Source organism: Gymnodraco acuticeps, unplaced genomic scaffold, assembly GCF_902827175.1.
Source record: "Gymnodraco acuticeps unplaced genomic scaffold, fGymAcu1.1, whole genome shotgun sequence".
NCBI lineage: Eukaryota > Metazoa > Chordata > Actinopteri > Perciformes > Bathydraconidae > Gymnodraco > Gymnodraco acuticeps.
In genome coordinates, this window is record NW_022990595.1 from 460,566 (window position 1) to 480,660 (window position 20,095).

At 41.7% G+C, this 20,095-nt stretch overlaps 2 protein-coding genes across 2 annotated transcripts; both read left to right on the plus strand.

The window, feature by feature from the left end:
- The first annotated feature begins 1,219 nt into the window (after positions 1-1,219).
- LOC117554413 (deoxyhypusine synthase-like) lies at positions 1,220-11,232 on the plus strand. The gene is made up of 10 exons (XM_034228859.1): positions 1,220-1,247; positions 3,140-3,336; positions 3,487-3,651; positions 3,988-4,109; positions 4,232-4,328; positions 9,645-9,731; positions 9,838-9,943; positions 10,029-10,132; positions 10,254-10,379; positions 11,035-11,232. Exons 1-10 carry the CDS (start codon positions 1,235-1,237, stop codon positions 11,140-11,142), a joined length of 1,125 nt encoding a protein of 374 aa, XP_034084750.1. The 5' UTR covers positions 1,220-1,234; the 3' UTR covers positions 11,143-11,232.
- A 2,805-nt stretch (positions 11,233-14,037) lies between these two features.
- Positions 14,038-18,608, plus strand: LOC117554415 (deoxyhypusine synthase-like). The gene is made up of 10 exons (XM_034228861.1): positions 14,038-14,166; positions 15,670-15,866; positions 16,017-16,181; positions 16,518-16,639; positions 16,763-16,859; positions 17,022-17,108; positions 17,214-17,319; positions 17,405-17,508; positions 17,630-17,755; positions 18,411-18,608. Exons 2-10 carry the CDS (start codon positions 15,675-15,677, stop codon positions 18,516-18,518), a joined length of 1,107 nt encoding a protein of 368 aa, XP_034084752.1. The 5' UTR covers positions 14,038-14,166; positions 15,670-15,674; the 3' UTR covers positions 18,519-18,608.
- The last annotated feature ends 1,487 nt before the right edge of the window (positions 18,609-20,095 follow it).

Below are 20,095 nucleotides of genomic sequence, written 5' to 3' on the forward strand. Positions count from 1 at the left end.
ACCAGCCACGCCCCGACACATGGGGTCACGCCGGCCAATCACAAAGCTTTGATGCGTTCAAGTGCATTATTCTGGCACAGGAAGATGATGTTACAGGACATTAACGATAAAACAGAATATTGTTGTTCTATTTTTAGACACATCTCGCGATCGACTGGGAATCTCCCCGCGATCGACTGGTTGGGCACCCCTGCTGTAGACTAACATTCACACACATTCACATACATTTTGGGAGCCAATATTATTCTTTTTCACTACATTTATGTGTACTACTTTACATATTCAGACGATAAGATAATACAAAATACAAATAGGCCTACAGATTACCATGACTGAATATTAAGTATTAGAATTCATTGCAGAGATCGGAACAACTCACAGGCTATTCTTTCACACACAGTGACGTCACAGCTACCCACAATGCAACGCGCGCCATATATTTTTTTATAAAGACGCCATTTTTCTGGAGGTGCAAAAATCCTGGCAATGCTAATATAAACAGCTAGCTTATGTAGCCAGGCAGAGCGCACTAGGTTTTTATGTCAAGTCCCCTGTCGGCTTTTTCCAACGCAAGGGGGGGGCCCTTAGTGTCCATTTTCAGCTTTCCGGGATGTCCATATTATTACATTACATTTAGCTGACGCTTTTATCCAAAGCGACTTACAATAAGTACATTCGACCAGGAAGACACAACCTTGAAGAAAACAGAATCATATAAGTACATCAGGTTTCATAGAGCCAAACATTTCAAGTGCTACTCAACTGGCTTTAGGTAAGCCAGTCCTTTATTAGTATAAAAGTGCTTCGTTAATAGTTCTAACGCTCGAAGTGGAGTTGAAAGAGATGAGTTTTCAGTTTGCGCCGGAAGATGTGTAAAATATCTGCCGTCCTGATGTCAATGGGGAGCTCATTCCACCATCTTGGAGCCAGGACAGCAAACCCACGTGTTTTCGCCGATGGGAACTTGGGTCCCCCTCGCAGCGAGGGCGCAACGAGTCGTTTGGCTGATGCAGAGCGTAGTGCACGCGCTGGGGTGTACGGTTTAACCATGTCCTGGATGTAGGAAGGGCCAGATCCATTCGCAGCATGGTAAGCAAGTACCAGTGTCTTGAAGTAGATTCTAGCAGTTACCGGAAGCCAGTGAAGGGAGCGGAGGAGCGGAGTGGTGTGGGAGAATTTAGGAAGGTTGAAGACCAGACGAGCCGCTGCATTCTGGATGAGCTGCAGAGGTCGGATGGCACATGCAGGTAGACCAGCCAGGAGGGAGTTGCAGTAGTCTAGGCGTGAGATGACGAGAGCCTGGACCAGAACCTGAGTCGCTTTCTGAGTCAGCTGGGGACGTATCTTCCTGATGTTGTAAAGCGTGTATCTGCAGCAACGGGTTGTAGCAGCGATGTTTGCAGTGAAGGACAGGTTGTTATCTAGGGTCACACCCAGATTCCTTGCAGTCTGAGTTGGGGAAACAACTGAGGTGCCGATGTTGACATAATCCATATATTTCAGTGCTAGGTTGTTGCTTAGCCAAGCTAACTATGAAACACTTTAACTGACAGGACTCAGGATCAACGGTGTACTGTAAGGTAGCTTCATGCCGAACAGTCAACATTTTCCAGAGAGCTTTCTTTGAAATCACCAGGTAACGCTAAAAAACATTACATTTAGATTGTATGATAAAGTGTTTATTTAATATCTCTGGCTAACTACTTCCTAACGGTTTAGCTTACCCCCGCGATTCAAAGTAACGTCAACGTAGCTGTAATTTATGCTTTGCTTACATGTTCGCATAACTTGGAAGTTTACTGACATTTACATACCTTGTTTACCTGGCTCAAGTGGTGAATCTGGGGTTGTTGTGTGAGCCACCACTTGAGAATTGTCGTATTTTTTAAGAAAAAATGTTCATATGTCCATCTTCAAAAACTCTGAGTCCGACTGACAGTTTAAACATTGTCACAGGATAGGTACCTGTACCAATAAGGTACCAATAAGACTATATTTTATTTCCATGCAACTCTCTGGTTGGTCTGGTGTCTTGCCTCTGTTGCATTCACTGAACACGGGAAATTACAATACTGCCGTCCTCTCATGATGAGGTTCAGGTAAAGCATTCTATAAGAATAAAACACGGAGGACGGAGATCTCTTTTTGTCCCCCTCCTCTCCCCGCTGCAGCCCATCAGCTGATCTCAAAGCACGCTCCCCTCTCCTGCAGGGGGGAGTGGTCAGCTGCAGCTCACAGAATCAGCCCCCTGCAAAAACAGCGCTGGAAAGAGCATATAGAGCAAAATGGTGTTTTGAAAAAAACAACTATATTTATATACTTTATATAGGTATGGCCCTACAACATATTGTTCAAATATAGCATGATAGGTCACCTTTAATGTATTATATTATTGAGGGAGAATTGTCCGGGGCTACAGAAATAACATTCGGGGCTTTGGTCCTGTATAATAAGTTAACGTCATATTAAATGCAGTCATTTGGTCTTTAGCAACAGCTTGTGAGAGCAGTGCATTCATCGGTGTTCGTTTGAATGCTGCCAGTTTGTTGACGGCCTGTGTGTTGATGGGACTTCTCATGCTCCCTAAATGTTTCCCCTGCCTTTCGCCAGTTCTTAAATCCTCGTTTCACAAAACTCCCATCCCTGATCTTGTCTGCACTGAAACAGAAGAAGCACACCGCATTATCACTTTCTCTTATTATTTAGTGAAGCTTTGTATTAACTGCTTACACTAAAATGCTAACTCAAAAATAGTAACTCAAAATTAAACTTTTGTATTGATTTGTTTAGTGAACTTTTTGGCGTTGCAGTTACAACTCTCCGCCAACATATGGGGGTGCTGCAGCCCCCTCAGCACCCCCCCTTCCCGCGTCCCTGCTGGGTTACCTCAGGTTTGGTCTAACCTACTTGGTGATCTCATATTTTAGGCCACTCAGTCTCAACCCTTAATACATGCAAACAGTTGATGTGGATCTGCATCAAATGCACAATTCAAGAGAACCACAACAACTTACCAAAGTTAACAAACCTGCATATGTTTGATCTTGAGGAAAATAGCTCTTTTACATTCAAGTTGTATAGATATTTACACTTCCCACTTCCAGAACTTATTTAGGAATGTTTGTTATTGTTCTTTCAGACAATATGGCACACCATGCCCACCCATTACCTGAAAATACCTATAGAGAAATGGAGCCAGTGCCAGAGGATACACCAAAGATCCAGGGCTATGACGTCAACCAGGGAGTGGACTACCGCGCACTGATGAAGTCCTACCTTACCACCGGTCTGCAGGCCACTAGGGTGGGCTTGGCTATCCAGGAGATCAACAAAATGGTGAGATGGTGGAACATAGAAAGAGATATTTTATGAATACGCACGTACATTTCTTTGGTTTTGTTAGATTGTATTGTTATCTTTTGATAATGCACAATTAACTGATTGCCTGATGATCGTTTGAATCGGTCTAATTCACTCCACATCTAGATCGAGAGGCGCCAGCAACCGATGAAGAGGATAAATGGATTTGCTGAGGAAGACCCATCCACTTGCCCCTGCCTTAACAGCTGCACCATCTTCTTCAGTTACACCTTAAACCTCATCAGCAGTGGAGTCAGGGAGAGTATCCGCTATCTCGCAGAACACAAAATGGTACAACTCTCCTCAAAAACAAGGCATTAGCACCAGGATTAAGTCGTTTTCTAAAATATTAAACTAAATTACATAGATTTTTTATTAAAACAGTACATGATTGATCCATCAGTTGAGAAAAAGATGAATAGGTAATTAAAATAATAGTGCTAATCATTTGTATAAAGATCACAATTTCTCTCTGACTATTGTTAAATGTTAGATGCTATCTTGTCTACAAACTGCACTATTGAAACAACCTTACATATGAATCTGAGGAATATACAGTATAGTCTTGTCCTACAGTCCACTACAAATCATATCTGTTCTCTAATCAATATGTCTTTCTCTGTATAGGTGGATGTCTTAGTGACCACAGCTGGAGGTATAGAGGAGGATCTGATCAAGTGTTTGGGCCCGATGTACATAGGAGACTTCGATATGCCTGGCAAGCATCTTTACAAAATAGGACTGAACAGGTCAGAGAACATGTTGCATCATCAGAATTTGACACTTTGCAAATGGAAATACCACATTAAAAGTGAAATTAAATTAAAAGAGTTTTTTTTTTTTTATGTGCTGTGTTCCATTGTTGATACAGGACAGGAAACACACTGATGCCTGAAGAAAACTATGTGAAATTCGACAAATGGTTGATGCCCATTTTAGAGCAGATGCTGCTGGAGCAGAACACTCAGGTGTGTGGACTACTTTTCAAATTTTTCAAATGTTTCCAAAGATTTAAAAAATGCTGCAAGTTTCGAAAATATATTTTAAAAAACTCAAATAATATTATTTGTAAGGCAGGCAGGCAAGGCAAGTTTATTTATATAGCACTTTTCAACACAAGGCAATTCAAAGTGCTTTACAAAAAATGAAAGAGATTAAGAAAATGGCATTTAAAATCAGTCATTAAAAAGAAAAGCTAATAAAATAAACATTAAAAGAAAAAATACATGGATAAAAGTTACAGTGCAATTAAACATTAAAAGAAAAAAGTACATGGATAAAAGTTACAGTGCAGTCTAAGATATGAATAGTTCAATTAAAAGCAGCGACAAAAAGAAAAGTCTTCAGCCTGGATTTAAAAGTAGTAAGAGTTGCAGCGGACCTGCAGGTTTCTGGGAGTTTGTTCCAGGTATTTGGAGCATAATAACTGAACGCTGCTTTACCATGTTTAGTTCTGACTCTGGGGACAGAAAGCTGACCAGTCCCTGAAGACCTGAGAGATCTGGATGGTTCATAATTTAGCAGGAGGTCAGAAATATATTTTGGGCCTAAACCATTCAGTGCTTTATAAACCAGCAGCAGTATTTTGAAATCTATTCTGTGACACACAGGAAGCCAGTGTAAAGACTTCAGAACAGTCGAGTCTACTGAAGATAAAAGCATGGACAAGTTTTTCCAAATCCTGCTGTGACATTAGTCTTTTAATCCTAGATATATTCTTTAGGTGATAGTAGGCTGATTTAGTAACTGTTTTAATGTGACTGTTGAAACTCAGGTCAGAGTCCATGACTACACCTAGATTTCTGGCTTTATCTGTTGTTTTGAACATTGCACACTGAAGCTCAGCGCTAACTTTTATACGTTCTGCCTTGGCTCCAAAAACCATTACCTCAGTTTTATCTTTGTTTAATTGGAGAAAGTTCTGACACATCCAGTCATTGATTTGTTCAATGCACTTACTCAGTGTTTGAATTGGAGCATAGTCTCCTGGTGAAATTGTTACGTAAATTTGTGTGTCATCTGCATAGCTATGGTAACTTATTTTGTTGTTCTTCATTATCTGAGCCAGTGGTAGCATGTAGATGTTAAAGAGAAGAGGCCCCAAGATGGAGCCTTGAGGAACCCCACATGTCATATTTGTCAACTCAGATGTGTATTTACCTATAGAAACAAAGTTGTTTCTGTCCTTTAAGTAGGATTCAAACCAATTCAGAACTGTTTCCGAAAGTCCCACCCAGTTCTCCAGTCGGTCTAGTAATATGCTGTGGTCAACAGTGTCAAACGCAGCACTGAGATCTAATAATACTAACACTGAAGTTCTGCCACTGTCTGTGTTTAAGTGGATGTCATTAAAGACCTTTACAAGAGCAGTCTCAGTGCTGTGGTTTGGACGAAAGCCTGACTGGAACACATCAAAACAGTTATTTAAATGCAAGAAATTACTCAACTGTTGAAAAACAACTTTTTCAATGATTTTACCTAGAAATGGCAGGTTTGATATGGGCCTGTAATTGTTCATTACTGAAGCATCTAGATTATTCTTTTTTAAGAGCGGTTTAATGACTGCAGTTTTCAGGGCCTGTGGAAAAATACCTGAGTGAAGAGATTTGTTTACTATATGAAGTAGATCTGAGGCCATGCAAGGCAAAACATCTTTGAAAAATCCTGTTGGAATAATATCAAGGCAGCAAGAGGAGGATTTCAGAAGTTGAATAATGTCCTCTAGGTTTTTATCATTAATCTGATGGAATTGTGTCATGATGTCTGAATTGATGTTAAGTGGAGATAGGGACAACACATTTGCTGTTCCTGATGCAGAGGCACTGACTGCTTGTCTGATGTTCTGAATTTTGTCAGTGAAGAAAGGAGGCAAAATCATTGCACGCCCTGGTGGATAGAAATTCAGAGGCTACTGACACTGGGGGGTTAGTTAGTCTGTCGACGGTAGCAAACAAGGCACGTGCGTTGTTTTTGTTTTTGGTAATGATGTCAGAGAAGAACGATTGTCGTGCGTTTTTCAATTCCAAATTATAAAGGCCAAGTCTCTCTTTATAGATTTCAAAGTGAACCTGGAGATTTGTTTTTCGCCACCTGCGTTCAGCTTTTCGACATTCTCTTTTTTCTGTTTTCACGGTCATGGCCTTTCTCCATTGAGATATTTTCTTGCCAGACACTTCCTTTACCTTAGTTGGAGCAATGGCATCTATAACATTTTGAATTTTTGAATTAAAATGATCTACTAGCTCATTTACTGAGATGTTGGCAGGGGCAAGTGTGGAAGAGAAATTCTGAGTAAACATTTCCCTAGTATTTTCAGTTAAATATCGCTTTGTGGTTACCTCTTTTTGAACATTTTTGTGAACAGAAATAGAGCTCTCAAAGAAAACACAGGAATGGTCAGAGAGTGCAACATCAGTCACCACAACCTTAGAGATATTCAGACCCTTTGAGATAATTAAGTCCAGAGTGTGCCCCTTATTGTGCGTGGGCTCCGTCACATGCTGAGTCAGTCCATAGCTATCAAGAACACAAAACAGTTCTTTAGCCCCTCTGTCCTGGGGGTTGTCAACATGGATGTTCAAATCACCAACAATGACTAGACGGTCAAAGTCAATACACACTATAGACAGCAGTTCAGTAAAGTCATCAAAAAAGCTTGCACAGTATTAGGGTGGTCTATAGATATTTAGGAACAGAGCTCGAGAGGAGCATTTCAGCCGAAGGGCCACATATTCAAAAGAATCAAAGTTTCCATAAGATGTCTTCCTGCATTGAAGGGAATCATTGAACAGAATAGCAACTCCACCCCCTTTCTTATGCATTCTTTCCTGACTCATAAAACTAAAGTTGGGAGGGGTTGATTCGATAAGAACAGCTGCACTGTTATTTTGTTCAATCCAAGTTTCTGTTAAAAACATAAAATCGAGATTGTGCTCAGTGATAAAATCATTGATTAAAAATGTTTTTCCTGCCAAAGACCTGACATTTAATAAAGCTAGTTTAAGTTTGTTAAACACACTATCAGTCATGTTTTTTGTAACAAGCTGTGGCTGACATGGAATCACTGCTAAATTAGATACACTCACACAAACGTTTGAGCGCTTCCTGTTTCTATGATTCACCGCTCTTAATCTATTACCTATCAACACAGATATCGGCAAAGCTACTGGCAGGCAGGGCCCCGACATGTCCTGGAAAGAGTTGAGAGTGCCATACGCCCTTGAGCCTGGACCCATCACATATCAGTAAGAGTTTGTTGTGTTTTGTACACACACATCCTTATCAGGCTTCGGAGACTGCAGAAGCCCCCTCGAAGGGAGGGGAGGTGGTCGACGTAGGCACGGTGATGGAGACGGGCTAGATGGTGCGGGGGTAGAGGACATGCTGCCAGGGGGGGGAGGTGGTTGACGTAGGCGCGGTGATGAGGACGGGGGAGATGGTGCGCGTCTCCGCGGTGATTTTGGTGGGCGTCGTTGAGGAGCGGGGGTAAAGGACATGGTGCCGGCCCTGCGTATCGCCTTCGTTTGGTCTTTGAACTCCAGGAAGGAATCGGTGCCAACCCTCTGTATCTCCTTTGTGTGTTCATCGATCTCCAGGAGGGTGGGCGAGGGTGAAAGGGTGAACGGAGTATCCTCAAAGGCGTTGACAGGGGGGGGGGGCAGTGGAGACTCCTCCATGTGTCTCATATGTCTCCCATAATCAGAACATTCCTCAGGTGGGTGCAGTGATAATTCTTCAGGGTTTTCTGCATGATGTGTTGTGTCTTTCTCGTGTTTTGATTCCTCTTGCCGCTTGTCCTTGGCAGAGGGAACAGATTGATGACGCAGGCAGTTGAATATGTTAGAGATAAACAATTTCACTCCTGACTTGTTCAGGCAAACTCCATTTGCCTTGAAAAGATGTCTGCGATCCCAGAAAAAGTTAAAATTGTCAATAAAATGAACAGAATGGTCAGTACAGGCCGTTGAAAGCCAGGTGTTCAGTGCAAACAATCTGCTGAATCTCTCCACTCCTCTTCTGACTGGCGGTAGAGGGCCACTGATGAACACCTCTGCATTTAGAGAGCTGGCAGTTTCCAACAAACATTTAAAGTCTTCTTTCAGCACTTCTGACTGTTGTTTCACAACATCATTTGTTCCAATGTGCAGTACCACATTCTTCACAGTCGGATGTTCAGCCCCAATATGCAGGATCTTCTCAGCCAAGTCAGAGACCACATCCTTGGGAAAACAGAGTACTTTGGTGTTGTTCTTATTACACAGACCTTTTACATCTCTTACAGCAGAGTCACCCACAATCAGAGTTTCAGGCCCAGTCGTTAGCTTTCCCTCTAGCCTTTTACTTTTAGAGTAGCTATTGGTCCTTACCCTGCTGCGTGAAGAGGACAGGTTATCCAGGTCATCAGATCTCCGGTTCTCGGTCAGCGGAGCGTATCTGTTCTGGATTGGCACACTTGGTGGTTTAGGAGGATTGTTTGTAATTCTCCCTTTAGCAGCTGTCCACTGCTGTTTCCTAGTATGAATAGGGGTTGAAGAGGCGCTCTTCCTGGGTGATAACAATGCAGGCCAGCCGGTCGCATCACAGATTTCGGAGCTCTGGGCTCTGCCTGTTATCCGTCCTCCCAAATCCCATGGAAGTGATTTACTCTTAGGCTTTGCACCCAGAGAGTTCCAGGGAGGACTATCACTTGTAGATTTATTACCCGGTACACAGCCCTCCTGTTCCTTGGAATCCTTGTAGCTGCTAACTAGCTGTGAGTTAGCATACCCTTCTCCATTACTTTGCAACACTGGTAAAGTCGTGTCATTCCCACGACATAGTCCATTCACTTCCACGTTAACTTCCAACCGTTGCATTTTCATTTCCAACACAGCCATCTTCTGTATAAGTTTCTGGAAGTCATCTGTAGAGAACGGAGGCATTTTGCTACCAACTAGCTTAAGCTAAATAGCAGTAGCCTACCAGGCTTTAGCTGTTGCTAGGCCACGCTATTGTAAGACTGACGTCGTCGTAAAAATGTTGAAATATGGCTGAAACCCTCCGTCTATTTACGAAGATGAACTGTCCCAGTGATAAGTTAATGTCCAGGAGCCGCTGCTCGAAGTTTTCAGAGAATAAGAATAGGAAAATCAGCATAAAAAGTAAGCAGAGGCAAGAGCAAGCAGAAAAGCGTCTGCACTGTAAGAAAGATAAGGAGCAATTGTAAGACGATAAGGAGCAATTTGTAAGACGATTTTATTTCGCCCTCTCATCAAGCGTACTTATTTTTTGTTAACTTCTTTCAGGGCGTTCGCTGGACTCCATCTAAGATAATCCATCGGCTTGGCAAGGAGATCAACAACCCTGAATCTGTTTACTACTGGGCCTACAAGGCGAGTCCTGCCGGTATACATTAGACTGGAAATGTGTGGACTTTTGGAAAAAAACGAGGGATTTTCCTCTAAAATACACTAAACATTGATCTGCTGTCGATTTCAGAATAACATCCCGGTGTTCAGCCCTGCCTTGACAGACGGTGCCATCGGAGACGCGTTCTTCCTCTTCTCATTCAAAAAGCCCGGTTTGATACTGGACATAGCTGAGGGTAAAAATAATGGGAAACCTCATTGGTGCTTACCTTATTTGACTCTGTGTTTGTAGTTGGTCTTACTCAATGCATTTGATTCCAGATATTGCAAAGTTGAACCATCTTGCAGTGGCAGCTAACAGCACAGGGATACTCGCCCTGGGAGGGGGCGTGTCCAAACACCAAGTCTGCAATGCAAATGCATGGGTACGTTTTCTACGTTTTTGATTATGAGATTGCTTTGTTCTTATGTAAATACATATATCTTATCAAATATGGAAGAGAGGTTGCAAGTAACTAAAGGATACATTGCTTTGTCTCCCTCCAGAGAGACGGAGCTGATTATGCGGTGTTTGTGAACACGGCTCAGGAGTTCGATGGCTGTGACTCTGGAGCCAGACCTGATGAGGCCGTGTCCTGGGGCAAGATCAGCTTAGATGCCAAACCTGTGAAGGTATTTGATATCAAGTATTATATAATTGGTCCATTACACCTAGCCTGATTGGCCCAATGGGTCAAACCCTCTGATTGGCCCATGTAATCGAGTCATTTGATTGGTCAATTGAATCAAACCCTCTGATTGGTCCAATGGTTCAATTAAAGGGTTCAATCATTATGTGTGACTGGCAAAGCCACACACAGTATAGTATTGGACATACTTACCTTATCGTATTCTCCTTCTTCCGCCACAAATGTTGTCATGCGGTGTTGACACAAAACACACACAAAACACATCAAAGTGTGCGGAATGACCGGGATCGGGGTGCTATGTCTTTTATAAGAGATTCGCCAAGCAGTTTTCATGCAAATCACAGAAAACTGCGATAATTTGCCCCATATGAATGAATGGGAGAGCTGGTTAAGACTTAGATTGGGTGACATCACGGCTAGAGGGGACAGGAGCTGTAAACAAAAACGCTTTGATCTTTGAACACACCTGTCGGTCGTTAACTAAATCCAGTTTCAGTCACAGAGCCAACATTTCTCTGAATTTTGCCGTTAATTTTAGAGATTGAGTAACTTATTCTTTCATCACAATAACAGGTCTGAACAGGCCCTTGTTGGAAAATGTATCTGATGTTTTAACAGCTTCTCATTTCTCTCTTTAGGTGTTTGCAGATGCTTCCATTGTTTTTCCCTTACTGGTGGCAGAGACCTTTGCAGTTCATGCTAATAAGATGACAGCTGGCAAAAACAAGTCAACAGATGTTTCCTAAATCTGTTAGAAACACTAAACATATTTCATTTTCCTATTTATTCTTTCTGTAACATGAACTGGGAAAATAAATGATATATGCATTTAAAAACTGCTCTTCCAGTCTTGACTACTCAAACTCAGCATTCACCCATTCATAAACATACAAGTTTCCACCTGCTCATCACTGTAGACCAGGGGTGCCCAACCTTTTTTGAACCGAGAGCTACTTTTAAAGTTGCCAGTCTGCCGAGATCTACCAGTCCAAATAGAGAGGCGTAGCCATTACTGACAGCCTACTACCAGGTAAATACGCACTTCTACTATAAAACTGACCTTTGTACGATTAATACTTCATAAAATACTGCAGATCCTTTATCTTACCTATTTCTAATCTACACACATACAAGTATTTAACTGAAGTTACACAACAGTGTTGTTGATACAGAGTTGGAGTTTATTCACACGTCACATACTACAGTGGGTAATGTTTTCAAGAAACATTGAACAGTGCTGCCACATATGACACAGGAAAACAAGAAAAGACTGAACCCTTTCTTTGCCATTATATCAAAATAGTGTTGCTACAAACGTATAAATGAGGCTTACTAATAAGACAACTCAGATCTGAAGCTACACAGGAATCTGCTGCAACAGTGCAATAAAAAAGACAAAATTAATAGAATCAAACCCTTTTTTTGTTGCATTTTAGTAGAGTATAAAAATAAATGCCTTTTAAAATAGGATGCAAGCAACACTAGTTTCTTAACCTGAATTGATAATAGACTATAATCAATTTAAGTTTGCATTCTTATACCATTTTGTACAATAATTATAATGAATAAGTTCAAACAAACTCAAACTTACAGCTGATTAATAACGGTATCTAACTTGAGTTTTTATTATATCAAAAACCTGTTGAAATGCTTCTGTTATTTTTATTACGCATCGGCAGCCTCCAGGAATGCTTCTTTCACAACTTCGCCGTCTTTGAAAGACTTCATGTGTTTCGCAAGAACGTGACTGACACGATAAGATGCTCTGGTAGCAGCCTTGCTCTTGTTGTTGGGCCTGGTGGAAATGGACTGCTGTGCATTTAGCTGTCCTTTCAGGCCCCTCCCCTTTTGGGAGCGTAGGGCAGAATTAGGAGGGAATTCCGTCTCGTAGCGTTTGTGCACTGTTTTGAAATGCCACTCCTAAATGACCCTTCTTCGATAAAGCCACGCTCGCATTGCAGATGAGACAGATGGACTTTGAATTGGAATAGATACAAAAATAATCATCCTCCCACTCGGAGTGAAAATGATATATTTTGGGCTTTTTTGCTTCTGCCATAATTACGGTCTTGTGTGTGTGCGGACTGTCACTCCTGTTGACACGGACAACGTCAGCGAACTAGTGCACTGCCCACCAGCCACGCCCCGACACATGGGGTCACGCCGGCCAATCACAAAGCTTTGATGCGTTCAAGTGCATTATTCTGGCACAGGAAGATGATGTTACAGGACATTAACGATAAAACAGAATATTGTTGTTCTATTTTTAGACACATCTCGCGATCGACTGGGAATCTCCCCGCGATCGACTGGTTGGGCACCCCTGCTGTAGACTAACATTCACACACATTCACATACATTTTGGGAGCCAATATTGTTCTTTTTCACTACATTTATGTGTACTACTTTACATATTCAGACGATAAGATAATACAAAATACAAATAGGCCTACAGATTACCATGACTGAATATTAAGTATTAGAATTCATTGCAGAGATCGGAACAACTCACAGGCTATTCTTTCACACACAGTGACGTCACAGCTACCCACAATGCAACGCGCGCCATATATTTTTTTATAAAGACGCCATTTTTCTGGAGGTGCAAAAATCCTGGCAATGCTAATATAAACAGCTAGCTTATGTAGCCAGGCAGAGCGCACTAGGTTTTTATGTCAAGTCCCCTGTCGGCTTTTTCCAACGCAAGGGGGGGGCCCTTAGCGTCCATTTTCAGCTTTCCTGGGATGTCCATATTATTACATTACATTTAGCTGACGCTTTTATCCAAAGGGACTTACAATAAGTACATTCGACCAGGAAGACACAACCTTGAAGAAAACAGAATCATATAAGTACATCAGGTTTCATAGAGCCAAACATTTCAAGTGCTACTCAACTGGCTTTAGGTAAGCCAGTCCTTTATTAGTATAAAAGTGCTTCGTTAATAGTTCTAACGCTCGAAGTGGAGTTGAAAGAGATGAGTTTTCAGTTTGCGCCGGAAGATGTGCAAGCTATCTGCCGTCCTGATGTCAATGGGGAGCTCATTCCACCATCTTGGAGCCAGGATAGCAAACCCACGTGTTTTCGCCGATGGGAACTTGGGTCCCCCTCGCAGCGAGGGCGCAACGAGTCGTTTGGCTGATGCAGAGCGTAGTGCACGCGCTGGGGTGTACGGTTTAACCATGTCCTGGATGTAGGAAGGGCCAGATCCATTCGCAGCATGGTAAGCAAGTACCAGTGTCTTGAAGTGGATTCTAGCAGTTACCGGAAGCCAGTGAAGGGAGCGGAGGAGCGGAGTGGTGTGGGAGAATTTAGGAAGGTTGAAGACCAGACGAGCCGCTGCATTCTGGATGAGCTGCAGAGGTCGGATGGCACATGCAGGTAGACCAGCCAGGAGGGAGTTGCAGTAGTCTAGGCGTGAGATGACGAGAGCCTGGACCAGAACCTGAGTCGCTTTCTGAGTCAGCTGGGGACGTATCTTCCTGATGTTGTAAAGCGTGTATCTGCAGCAACGGGTTGTAGCAGCGATGTTTGCAGTGAAGGACAGGTTGTTATCTAGGGTCACACCCAGATTCCTTGCAGTCTGAGTCGGGGAAACAACTGAGGTGCCGATGTTGACATAATCCATATATTTCAGTGCTAGGTTGATGCTTAGCTAAGCTAACTATGAAACACTTTAACTGACAGGACTCAGGATCAACGGTGTACTGTAAGGTAGCTTCATGCCGAACAGTCAACATTTTCCAGAGAGCTTTCTTTGAAATCACCAGGTAACGCTAAAAAACATTACATTTAGATTGTATGATAAAGTGTTTATTTAATATCTCTGGCTAACTACTTCCTAACGGTTTAGCTTACCCCCGCGATTCAAAGTAACGTCAACGTAGCTGTAATTTATGCTTTGCTTACATGTTCGCATAACTTGGAAGTTTACTGACATTTACATACCTTGTTTACCTGGCTCAAGTGGTGAATCTGGGGTTGTTGTGTGAGCCACCACTTGAGAATTGTCGTATTTTTTAAGAAAAAATGTTCTTATGTCCATCTTCAAAAACTCTGAGTCCGACTGACAGTTTAAACATTGTCACAGGATAGGTACCTGTACCAATAAGGTACCAATAAGACTATATTTTATTTCCATGCAACTCTCTGGTTGGTCTGGTGTCTTGCCTCTGTTGCATTCACTGAACACGGGAAATTACAATACTGCCGTCCTCTCATGATGAGGTTCAGGTAAAGCATTCTATAAGAATAAAACACGGAGGACGGAGATCTCTTTTTGTCCCCCTCCTCTCCCCGCTGCAGCCCATCAGCTGATCTCAAAGCACGCTCCCCTCTCCTGCAGGGGGGAGTGGTCAGCTGCAGCTCACAGAATCAGCCCCCTGCAAAAACAGCGCTGGAAAGAGCATATAGAGCGAAATGGTGTTTTGAAAAAAACAACTATATTTATATACTTTATATAGGTATGGCCCTACAACATATTGTTCAAATATAGCATGATAGGTCACCTTTAATGTATTATATTATTGAGGGAGAATTGTCCGGGGCTACAGAAATAACATTCGGGGCTTTGGTCCTGTATAATAAGTTAACGTCATATTAAATGCAGTCATTTGGTCTTTAGCAACAGCTTGTGAGAGCAGTGCATTCATCGGTGTTCGTTTGAATGCTGCCAGTTTGTTGACGGCCTGTGTGTTGATGGGACTTCTCATGCTCCCTAAATGTTTCCCCTGCCTTTCGCCAGTTCTTAAATCCTCGTTTCACAAAACTCCCATCCCTGATCTTGTCTGCACTGAAACAGAAGAAGCACACCGCATTATCACTTTCTCTTATTATTTAGTGAAGCTTTGTATTAACTGCTTACACTAAAATGCTAACTCAAAAATAGTAACTCAAAATTAAACTTTTGTATTGATTTGTTTAGTGAACTTTTTGGCGTTGCAGTTACAACTCTCTGCCAACATATGGGGGTGCTGCAGCCCCCTCAGCACCCACCCTTCCCGCGTCCCTGCTGGGTTACCTCAGCTTTGGTCTAACCTACTTGGTGATCTCATATTTTAGGCCACTCAGTCTCAACCCTTAATACATGCAAACAGTTGATGTGGATCTGCATCAAATGCACAATTCAAGAGAACCACAACAACTTACCAAAGTTAACAAACCTGCATATGTTTGATCTTGAGGAAAATAGCTCTTTTACATTCAAGTTGTATAGATATTTACACTTCCCACTTCCAGAACTTATTTAGGAATGTTTGTTATTGTTCTTTCAGACAATATGGCACACCATGCCCACCCATTACCTGAAAATACCTATAGAGAAATGGAGCCAGTGCCAGAGGATACACCAAAGATCCAGGGCTACGACTTCAACCAGGGAGTGGACTACCGCGCACTGATGAAGTCCTACCTTACCACCGGTCTGCAGGCCACTAGGGTGGGCTTGGCTATCCAGGAGATCAACAAAATGGTGAGATGGTGGAACATAGAAAGAGATATTTTATGAATACGCACGTACATTTCTTTGGTTTTGTTAGATTGTATTGTTATCTTTTGATAATGCACAATTAACTGATTGCCTGATGATCGTTTGAATCGGTCTAATTCACTCCACATCTAGATCGAGAGGCGCCAGCAACCGATGAAGAGGATAAATGGATTTGCTGAGGAAGACCCATCCACTTGCCCCTGCCTTAACAGCTGCACCATCTTCTTCAGTTACACCTCAAACCTCATCAGCAGTGGAGTCAGGGAGAGTATCCGCTATCTCGCAGAACACAAAATGGTGCAACTCTCCTCAAAAACAAGGCATTAGCATCAGGATTAAGTAGTTTTCTAAAATATTAAACTAAATTACATAGATTTTTTATTAAAACAGTACATGATTGATCCATCAGTTGAGAAAAAGATGAATAGGTAATTAAAATAATAGTGCTAATCATTTGTATAAAGATCACAATTTCTCTCTGACTATTGTTAAATGTTAGATGCTATCTTGTCCACAAACTGCACTATTGAAACAACCTTACATATGAATCTGAGGAATATACAGTATAGTCTTGTCCTACAGTCCACTACAAATCATATCTGTTCTCTAATCAATATGTCTTTCTCTGTATAGGTGGATGTCTTAGTGACCACAGCTGGAGGTATAGAGGAGGATCTGATCAAGTGTTTGGGCCCGATGTACATAGGAGACTTCGATATGCCTGGCAAGCATCTTTACAAAATAGGACTGAACAGGTCAGAGAACATGTTGCATCATCAGAATTTGACACTTTGCAAATGGAAATACCACATTAAAAGTGAAATTAAATTAAAAGAGTTTTTTTTTTTTTAATGTGCTGCGTTCCATTGTTGATACAGGACAGGAAACACACTGATGCCTGAAGAAAACTATGTGAAATTCGACAAATGGTTGATGCCCATTTTAGAGCAGATGCTGCTGGAGCAGAACACTCAGGTGTGTGGACTACTTTTCAAATTTTTCAAATGTTTCCAAAGATTTAAAAAATGCTGCAAGTTTCGAAAATATATTTTAAAAAAACTCAAATAATATTATTTGTAAGACGATTTTATTTCGCCCTCTCATCAAGCGTACTTATTTTTTGTTAACTTCTTTCAGGGCGTTCGCTGGACTCCATCTAAGATAATCCATCGGCTTGGCAAGGAGATCAACAACCCTGAATCTGTTTACTACTGGGCCTACAAGGCGAGTCCTGCCGGTATACATTAGACTGGAAATGTGTGGACTTTTGGAAAAAACGAGGGATTTTCCTCTAAAATACACTAAACATTGATCTGCTGTCGATTTCAGAATAACATCCCGGTGTTCAGCCCTGCCTTGACAGATGGTGCCATCGGAGACGCGTTCTTCCTCTTCTCATTCAAAAAGCCCGGTTTGATACTGGACATAGCTGAGGGTAAAAATAATGGAAAACCTCATTGGTGCTTACCTTATTTGACTCTGTGTTTGTAGTTGGTCTTACTCAATGCATTTGATTCCAGATATTGCAAAGTTGAACCATCTTGCAGTGGCAGCTAACAGCACAGGGATACTCGCCCTGGGAGGGGGCGTGTCCAAACACCAAGTCTGCAATGCAAATGCATGGGTACGTTTTCTACGTTTTTGATTATGAGATTGCTTTGTTCTTATGTAAATACATATATCTTATCAAATATGGAAGAGAGGTTGCAAGTAACTAAAGGATACATTGCTTTGTCTCCCTCCAGAGAGACGGAGCTGATTATGCGGTGTTTGTGAACACGGCTCAGGAGTTCGATGGCTGTGACTCTGGAGCCAGACCTGATGAGGCCGTGTCCTGGGGCAAGATCAGCTTAGATGCCAAACCTGTGAAGGTATTTGATATCAAGTATTATATAATTGGTCCATTACACCTAGCCTGATTGGCCCAATGGGTCAAACCCTCTGATTGGCCCATGTAATCGAGTCATTTGATTGGTCAATTGAATCAAACCCTCTGATTGGTCCAATGGTTCAATTAAAGGGTTCAATCATTATGTGTGACTGGCAAAGCCACACACAGTATAGTATTGGACATACTTACCTTATCGTATTCTCCTTCTTCCGCCACAAATGTTGTCATGCGGTGTTGACACAAAACACACACAAAACACATCAAAGTGTGCGGAATGACCGGGATCGGGGTGCTATGTCTTTTATAAGAGATTCGCCAAGCAGTTTTCATGCAAATCACAGAAAACTGCGATAATTTGCCCCATATGAATGAATGGGAGAGCTGGTTAAGACTTAGATTGGGTGACATCACGGCTAGAGGGGACAGGAGCTGTAAACAAAAACGCTTTGATCTTTGAACACACCTGTCGGTCGTTAATTAAATCCAGTTTCAGTCACAGAGCCAACATTTCTCTGAATTTTGCCGTTAATTTTAGAGATTGAGAAACTTATTCTTTCATCACAATAACAGGTCTGAACAGGCCCTTGTTGGAAAATGTATCTGATGTTTTAACAGCTTCTCATTTCTCTCTTTAGGTGTTTGCAGATGCTTCCATTGTTTTTCCCTTACTGGTGGCAGAGATCTTTGCAGTTCATGCTAATAAGATGACAGCTGGCAAAAACAAGTCAACAGATGTTTCCTAAATCTGTTAGAAACACTAAACATATTTCATTTTCCTATTTATTCTTTCTGTAACATGAACTGGGAAAATAAATGATATATGCATTTAAAAACTGCTCTTCCAGTCTTGACTACTCAAACTCAGCATTCACCCATTCATAAACATACAAGTTTCCACCTGCTCATCACTGTAGACCAGGGGTGCCCAACCTTTTTTGAACCGAGAGCTACTTTTAAAGTTGCCAGTCTGCCGAGATCTACCAGTCCAAATAGAGAGGCGTAGCCATTACTGACAGCCTACTACCAGGTAAATACGCACTTCTACTATAAAACTGACCTTTGTACGATTAATACTTCATAAAATACTGCAGATCCTTTATCTTACCTATTTCTAATCTACACACATACAAGTATTTAACTGAAGTTACACAACAGTGTTGTTGATACAGAGTTGGAGTTTATTCACACGTCACATACTACAGTGGGTAATGTTTTCAAGAAACATTGAACAGTGCTGCCACATATGACACAGGAAAACAAGAAAAGACTGAACCCTTTCTTTGCCATTATATCAAAATAGTGTTGCTACAAACGTATAAATGAGGCTTACTAATAAGACAACTCAGATCTGAAGCTACACAGGAATCTGCTGCAACAGTGCAATAAAAAAGACAAAATTAATAGAATCAAACCCTTTTTTTGTTGCATTTTAGTAGAGTATAAAAATAAATGCCTTTTAAAATAGGATGCAAGCAACACTAGTTTCTTAACCTGAATTGATAATAGACTATAATCAATTTAAGTTTGCATTCTTATACCATTTTGTACAATAATTATAATGAATAAGTTCAAACAAACTCAAACTTACAGCTGATTAATAACGGTATCTAACTTGAGTTTTTATTATATCAAAAACCTGTTGAAATGCTTCTGTTATTTTTATTACGCATCGGCAGCCTCCAGGAATGCTTCTTTCACAACTTCGCCGTCTTTGAAAGACTTCATGTGTTTCTCAAGAACGTGACTGACACGATAAGATGCTATGGTAGCAGCCTTGCTCTTGTTGTTGGGCCTGGTGGAAAATGGACTGCTGTGCATTTAGCTGTCCTTTCAGGCCCCTCCCCTTTTGGGAGCGTATGGCAGAATTAGGAGGGAATTCCGTCTCGTAGCGTTTGTGCACTGTTTTGAAATGCCACTCCTAAATGACCCTTCTTCGATAAAGCCACGCTCGCATTGCAGATGAGACAGATGGACTTTGAATTGGAATAGATACAAAAATAATCATCCTCCCACTCGGAGTGAAAATTATATATTTTGGGCTTTTTTGCTTCTGCCATAATTACGGTCTTGTGTGTGTGCGGACTGTCACTCCTGTTGACACGGACAACGTCAGCGAACTAGTGCACTGCCCACCAGCCACGCCCCGACACATGGGGTCACGCCGGCCAATCACAAAGCTTTGATGCGTTCAAGTGCATTATTCTGGCACAGGAAGATGATGTTACAGGACATTAACGATAAAACAGAATATTGTTGTTCTATTTTTAGACACATCTCGCGATCGACTGGGAATCTCCCCGCGATCGACTGGTTGGGCACC